The sequence below is a fragment of the Dipteris shenzhenensis genome, chromosome 1 (genome assembly GCF_047967505.1).
Source record: "Dipteris shenzhenensis isolate YYH24624 ecotype China chromosome 1, Dip_SZ_1.0, whole genome shotgun sequence".
NCBI lineage: Eukaryota > Viridiplantae > Streptophyta > Polypodiopsida > Gleicheniales > Dipteridaceae > Dipteris > Dipteris shenzhenensis.
The window spans coordinates 29,179,443-29,187,618 of NC_141596.1; the positions used below are offsets into that span (position 1 = coordinate 29,179,443).

At 42.2% G+C, this 8,176-nt stretch overlaps 1 protein-coding gene across 1 annotated transcript; it reads right to left on the bottom strand.

Annotated features, from left to right (window-relative positions):
* Positions 1–482: 482 nt before the first annotated feature.
* Positions 483–4,794, bottom strand: ACX2 (acyl-CoA oxidase 2). Its single transcript, XM_087373958.1, has 7 exons — positions 3,976–4,794; positions 3,203–3,318; positions 2,222–3,102; positions 1,936–2,115; positions 1,611–1,777; positions 1,410–1,533; positions 483–1,130 (listed from the first exon to the last, which is right to left on the bottom strand). Exons 1-7 carry the CDS (start codon positions 4,389–4,391, stop codon positions 975–977), a joined length of 2,040 nt encoding a protein of 679 aa, XP_087230084.1. The 5' UTR covers positions 4,392–4,794; the 3' UTR covers positions 483–974.
* Between the last annotated feature and the right edge of the window lie 3,382 nt (positions 4,795–8,176).

Sequence of the window (8,176 nt, forward strand, 5' to 3'; positions counted from 1 at the left end):
ATACCTGGTGTAGATCATTAACTTCATATTCTGTTTCCCCTATTTTTTCTGAGAATATTTTTTTTTAATGAAAACACCATTCAGAAAAGATACACGGGCATTGCTGGTGGCCTTTTGATAAGCTGAATGATGGTGCAAGACAAAGGAAGCTCGTCCATATCCTCATGCCAGCAGACCACTTGCATGAAATGTATGATGACTACTAAATCAACCTCTAGCGACTTGAACACAAAATTTGTGCATTATATACTTTCGAGTAACTCCTCTGAATTAGGCTGTTTTGCTAGCTTAGTCTCTGCTATTTCTGATCGTTGGTTATAACTTGAAAAGTGTAGAACAAATCCCAAAAAAGTAGCAATTCATGTACGCATAGTACACCTGATATTTTCACAGACAAATCGGAAAGTGTAGAACAAATCGAAAAAAAGTAGCAATTCATGTACGCATAATAGGCCTGTTATTTTCGCAGTAACTCCTGCAAATTGGGCTGTTTTGCTAGGTTAGTCTGTCCCATTTCTGATCTCAGTTAAGGCTAGCACATCATCTCATATTAACGAACGAATTAGCAGTCCCATTTATAATCTCACGAGGTGAACCCAAATGCTACATTGCAGGAGAACCACTTTGAGCCTAACCTGAGCTATGGCGAGCTTGCACCAAGGACTGTAAACTGCAATACAAATCAATATGCACATATAATCACCAGAGGATTTGAGTCATAAATTCTTGAGTATTGCACATTGATATATCCGATTTCTAGCCATTCCCTGGATGTTCTCTCCCGAAACCTTCCCTTAGATGGCTTACCAGACAGTTGAGAAAAGAGGAAGAAAAAATAGCATTATTCTTACGGAAGTGAATGATACAGCAAAGCCCATTAGCCATTGTGCCTTTAAATGAGCTGAGACGTTACATCCACAACCATATGAGATGACCATCCTTGGCGTTCCAGTGGTACTTTCTACACCCACAAACTAGAAGCCCACACAATGTGTATACTCTGAATACTGCCTTGACTGCAGGCCAATAGGGGCCCTCAAGATGAAATCTGGGATCCCAAAAGCATCAACAAACTCTTTAGCAACTCCACGAACTTCATAGCAGAGGTGCTCTACGAGCCTTTGGATAGCCTGCAAGCACAAATTTTCAAGGAACACACCAGGTTACTAATACAGAAGCAATGAAAGGGCCCCACTATATTTCAACCAATGTGTTCAATATAGTTCAGGGTAAAAAAACTGCAATTACAACATCACGATCTTTTTAAATGCTTTTATATCTTCAAATTCACAGCCAAATGATTGGTCTGCTCACCCATAGTTTTTAAAGCTATATATTTGCTTCAAATTTACAAGATCAGTGAAAGGCCAACAGCATCCCCTCTTGCAAAATGATATATTATTTATTACCTTTGCCTTATTTGGAGCAACGTAATCCTGATTCCTGTATGTTCCTATGTCTTGCCAAATGCGGTCCAATGCATACAGGTCACAAAGAAGCTTCAAACGACTTCTTGTATTTTTGTCCTTACAGCTGCATTGCGAAGCACATAAAATTAGTCAATACAACTTGCAAATTATCCACAACTGGACTGAATGATGGGAGATTACCTGTTAACAGCCTCGATGAATCTCTCCAGAATCACAGTTTCAATGTGTGATTCTGCCAGTGTTAAAAGATGATTCAGGCAACGATTCCAGGCCCCAAAGCTTCCAAGTTGTTTGGAGTGCTTCCGCAACCGAAGAGCTACTGTTTGCAACAGTTTCGCTGTGCGATACTGCAAAACACAAAAGCGTTCACTGCAAAAGCCTTGTTTGATTACAACCAGAAAAAAAGAAAGTCTTATGGGACAGCAGAGACTTCCGGAAGGGCACAGAGCGGCTCCCACAGAGTGCATAAAGCAACCAGTGATACTCCAAACGTATTAGAGCATACCCGAAAAGCATCGAGCTGGAAATGAGGATCTCGCAAGTGCCCCTCTCCCTCACGATGTGTCACCACTGGATTTGTCTGTGAAACATAGGTTCCCATCGAATCCCTCAGATAATTCCAAGTTACTGTAAGCGCTCCCCCTTCGAACTTTGCTTTGAATTGTTTGAGAAGATCTGCAGACACCTGTTTCCAAAAAGCATCAAGATTATCACGTCTGAGTAACATTCAAAATACCTGCAAAAATGGCATCCCTCTGCTGGGTAAGTTTGAAGAAATCCTGGAATCTTACCTGCTGCAACAAAACAGTATTGTCTCCCTCGAAAGTTTGAAAGATATCATGATCATTTCGTAAGCTTCCAAACCTGTTCACAGCAGCATAACCATGTCCACCACATGCTTCCCTGCAGACACTTAGAGCCCGTGCAGTGTATGAGGTGACATACGACTTTAGACCTGCAGAGAGGGCATGAACGTCTGCAATAACTTCATCATCCTGGGTCTTTTTCATCTCCACATATCTCTCAACCAGATAATCGGTCGCAAAATGAAAAGCATATGCAGAAGCTAACATAGGGATAAGTCTATGCTGTTGTGACTGATAGTCAAGGATGCTGATCTCAGGCTGATTGGGTGGACCGAACTGCTGCCTCAGCAATGAATACCGTATTGCTATAGTCACTGCAGCCTTCAAGACTCCAACTGACCCAGATGCCAAGCCCACCCGTCCTCCAACAAGCTCGCCTAAAGTTGCAGCAAATCTTTTATTGACAGTAGGAAGGGGACTGCTGTACACGCCATCTTTGGACACCCCTCCAAACCTGTCAAGGAGATTGTCGCGTGGAATTCGTACATTGTGAAAACGAAGAGCACCATTGTCCACACCATTCAAACCCACCTTGTAGCCACAGTCACGTATCTCCACTCCTGGGAGTGCAGAATGAGATTGCATACTCCTTATGGGAACAATGAAAGCATGAATGCCCATGTCAGTCTCTGCTGAAGAGTCAGACGATGGCAATTTAAGTCTAGCAAACACTGTTGCAAACTTTCCGTGGATAGCAGCATTTCCAATCCACCATTTTGTTGCCCCTTCGTTAGGAGTGTTGATTATAAATTCATCGCTATGGGAATCAAATGTTGCTGTTGTCTGAATGCCTTGTACGTTTGAGCCTGTCAGCATCAAATAATATGTCACCACCAAAAGAACTGAGGCAGAACAAGCACAAAACCCTTCCCATATTGTTCTATCAAAAAGGCAAACAAAAACTACCATGGTGAAGCTCTGTCATCGCAAAGCATCCTGGGAAATCTAGATTGTCAATGCCAGCAAAGAATCTGTCCCGGTGTTTTTGGGTGCCCAGATTCATCACCGTACCCCCCCACAAACTGCAATCATTTGAAAAAAGAGCTTGAGTTACAGGGATTGCATTGGCATGAGGCATTTTCTGAAACGTAATGAAGGACAGATTTATGCATCTTAAAACAATTGAAAAGAAGACCCTCAACATCATTCACCTTGCCAACAAAAGATGGACCTTGCTAACAACAAATGTAACAGCACCTAAATGACGCTCAACAAAAAGGTGGACTGTGAATAATATATGAATCCAATCCTCACAATAAGATATCACGTAGTGTATACACTCCACAGCCTGAAAGCTGCCAAATGGCACTTCTTATTTGAATTTTGAAGACAGCCTAGCTCAAAAGCTTCAATCTAGCGAATTACATCTAATGGTTTTCTAGTGCAATAACAGCAATCACGTCAAGCTTCAGGCAGTGCTGCCTATAGCTTCAGCGCCACTAATAAATCAGCTTATTGCTGTTCGTGGGATTTCAAACGATGCATAAAGATTAAAATTCCCAATCCACTGCATACATATAACGGAAAGCCTTGCATGTCTGCTTAAACAAACTGCTACCCTATATCCGGTTAACGATTGATGAGTGTCTGGGTTGCGATGGAGGAGTATAAGTAAACAATACGAGTCTGAATTGAATGCCCTAAAATAATGCGTATAACTGCGAAACACAACCCCATACCTGTATTGCACTCCAAGTTTGATGGCCAGCGAAAGATCAATGTTACCAGCAGCCTCAGTAAGCGCAAAATATTTAGCTGGATCCTCTAACAGCAATCGCAAGGGCTGTACGCCAACATCTCTCACAATCGCGAGGAGCTGCCGCATAGCCAGCTCCCTATGTTCATCCTTTGGAATCTCCACGGGCGTTTGAAGCTCTGGATGCTCTCTAAAGTACTGATAAATTGGCTCTTGAATACTTCTGTGCCTGCCCGCAACGATCTCAGAGAGGGCACTGGGTCTTGCTTCAGGGTGCACCACAGCAATAGTCGAACAAGCCTCTCTTGTGATTTCATGATCATATGCATTAGGAATCGCTGCCCCTAGATGAGATGACAAACGCTCGAGCCGCCGTTTAATGGTGTCGTCTAGGTCCATCTTGAAGGCAGAAATCCTGTTTTAAGAGTGATGAGAGCTTCAACTTACAATCGGAAGCCTTCTTCAAGTTAGCGTTCGATATACGCAGAGGGCGGAAAACTGCGACTGGTAAGCTGAATCTGTAGCAAAACAAAGCCACCCAAAATGCGTACGTGTGCCGACGACATCCGAAAACTCCTGAATAAGATAATCTTGTAGCAAAAAAAGGCACCCAATTTGCGCAATTGTGCCCAAAACTCCTGAATAAGAAGAAACGGTGCAAGAGGACGGAAAATTTGTTGGAGAGGCAATTCGATCCAGAAACCGAGTAAAGCAACTGCCTTGGGGAGGAAGCGATTAATAAAGAAAGATAGCCACCAAAGATATTAAATGATTGTAGAGAAGGTCAAATGCGTTTATCCAGATACTGAAACACTACCATCATCAAGCATCGTCAGACAGATTACCAGAATCTGAGATTCTGATGGATCACGGATCATATGGGTTCGTAGCTGATTGCGCCAGTCATGACGTTGACGGCCCAAAACCTGATGATTACGCTGGCACCCAAACTGTCCTCGTTGGCGGTGGCCGTCCGAGATTCCTGGAATCCAATTTAGCAAGCCCCATCCTGCCACGTCGGCTTGCATCTTAAAGTCCTTTGACCTATTCCACGTTGAGTTTTGAGAATGCAAAATTGCAAATGCCCTCTCCAATTTTAGGGCGAGTTCAAAGGAGAAATCTTTGCGTGTGCCCGTCAAGCTTTATCCCGGGGCCGACATCTAAAGCTTCATTGGTCTTTGTCAGGTGGCAACCATCACTCACGAGTACACTCGATCGGCAGTGTGTGTATGGCAGACGAAGATTTATTTCGTCTGAGTTCGGGCCCAACTTTCTTTATTGGGGCCACTTAGATCGACGCACCTTCCCACCACTTTTGATGGGCGGTCGAGCAGGTGGTGTAAAATCGCCCTCATGAAGTAGTCTCTCATAGGAGCAACATCACTTCAAGACCTGAGCAATTTCCCCCATTCAAATCTTGACGAATGGCTCCTTGTAGCCTGGCGCAACGTAGGTCTCGGCCCTCATGGTGGACTATGGAGTACAAAAAAAAACCACATTAGGGTTGTTTCTGTTCCTTCATTAAGGATAACTAGTGTGCAGCCCGCGTGTTGCTGCAGGAGAGAGAGAGAGAGAGAGAGAGAGAGAGAGAGAGAGAGAGCTCCTTTTGGCACATGCATTGATTGGTTCTTAAATTGCTAATCAATTAACCTTGCATACTTGGATTGGAACTCGCACGTTGCCGCGGGAGAGAGAGAGAGAGAGAGAGAGAGAGAGAGAGAGAGAGAGAGAGAGAGAGAGAGCTCCTTTTGGCACATGCATTGATCGATTCTTAAATTGCTAATTAACCTTGCATACTTGGATTGGCTTTTGAAATTTTGGCAAGTCTTAACCCATGGCTTTATCTCCTCCTTCAATTCCATTGACCTTCCATCTCCTCCTTCCTCCCAAAGGTGAACTTCTATCTCCTCCATTCCATTGACCTTCTATCTCCTCCTTCCTCCAGAAGTTGCCTCTTGTCTTTCCACCTCCTCCCCTCTCCCAACCTCCATCCAAGAGCTCCTTCTTTGTGACACGTGGCAGGCTCTTCTCTTCCAAGCTCCACATGTCCTTGCTTCCTTTTTTCCTTTGTCCATGGTTAATAGGTTAAAGATTATCAAATGCCTAACCAATTCACATGAGTGCACTTGCACTAGAAGGTCATGCTCAATATGAACAGTTCGTTCTTTAACTCCTTAGAGGGAGGGGACCTTAGGTTGCTTAGGTGAAAGGTTATGTCAAGCGAATTAAACCATAAGCTCTAACTAAGACCAAGAGGTGCTCTATATATGTAAGGTATGTATGCTTCCTAATAGGCTATGTGCGAATGCGCTTGTGCACTCTTGTTTTAAATGCTCCATTGAAAGCTTGAATTGTATGTATAGCACACCTTAATATGTCCTCCTACTCAAGTTTTATTCAAAATCCCTATTAATATCTCCCCTCTCCTCTCGAAGCAAAAAATTATTCTACCACCGGTTAGGTTAAGCGAATCAGCACGCGCGGGGGGGGGGTCAAGCGAGGGGATACCATGTGTAAGACACAATTACTTGATTGGCGACATGGCGACATGCCATGGATGAAGAGTATATCCTCTCATCAAAAATCAGACTTAACCTTTATTTGAGCTTCAAGCAGAGACAAGTCCCATTGGATGAAGTGGGTTTATTTGAGCTTCAAGCAGAGATAAGTCCCATTGGATGAAGTGGGTTTATAGAGTCAACTTAAACTAGTATGGTACAATTGATAGGAATAAAGCTAGACTTGTTGCAAAAGGTTATGCACAAGAATATGGCATAGACTATGAGGAAACTTTTGCGCCAGTTGCAAAGATGACAATTATCAGGATAGTCATCACTCATTTAGCATCACAATTTTCTTGGACTATACATCAAATAAATGTGAAAAATGACTTCTTGAATGGTATTCAAAGAGGAAGAAATCTACTTGCAATAACCAAAAGGATATGAAGTCAAAGGTCAAGAATAGAAACTCTGCAAATAGCTAGGAGGATATGCAATCAAACGTCAAGAATAGAAAGTATGCTAATTGGTCAAATCCTTGTAGGGTTTAAAGCAAGCACCTACTGCATGGAATGCCAGGATCCATACTCATATCAGGAAAACTTCACAAGAATTGTTGTTGTTGTTGTCTTATATGTGGATGATTTGATCATCAGGAATACTTCACAAGACGTCGTTTTATAAGTGGATGATTTGATCATCGAAGGATCCAAGGGCAAACTTATTTGGAAGTCAAAATATAGCTCACATTGCACTTCGACATGAAAGACATGCAAGACCATTATTTTTTAAGCATAGAAATTGTAGAGATACAAATGGAATTATGCTGACACAAGGGAAGTACACTTAGAAAGTACTGAAGTAGTTCTACATGCATGTTTGCATGTAGAACTACTTAGAGATTCAAATGGAATTATGTTAGCACAAGGAAATTATGTTTGCATGTAGAACTACTTAGAGATACAAATGGAATTTTGCTTACACAAGGGAAGTACACTTAGAAAGTACTGAAGTAGTTCTACATGCATGTTTGCAAACCCTTGCCTAGTCCCATGGAATCAAATCTTAACCTTTCAACTTATGATAGGTCACCAAGTATAAACCCCTAGTAGTACAAATAGCACTTGATATATCTGACCATTACCAGGCTAGACAATTCATATTATTAATTCAGTAAATGTAGAATCCTAAAAAGGCAACTAGATTCAGCTAAAGCAATTATGAAGTATCTCCACAGTAGATGGCATGATGGACTCATATATGATAAATACAAGGACTTCAGGCTTTATGTCTGTACTGATGGAAATTGGACTAGTAATGTGGATAAGAAGTGTAGCAATGATTTCTTCTTTAGCCTTGGCTCACAACTACCTTCTCATGGCAAAGCAAAAGTTGTTAAAAGAATCATGGCTTATAGAACACTCCCTAGAGTTTAAAGGTGAGGTTCTCATGAAGAGGCACATGAATCAAACATGGGTCTCATTAATGGTGCCACATGGAACATGCCTATCGTATGTTGTGGTGTTGGATGTAAACAAGTATGTAGAGGAGGATGCACACAAGCATGTGTCTTGTAACCCTTAAGGGTGGAAAGATTGACCTGTATTAGAAGGGGCTCAACAGGGACTTTTGTAAGGCAGAAATACAAGGATCCGAATCCCATCCTAATCTTTTATATAGTCC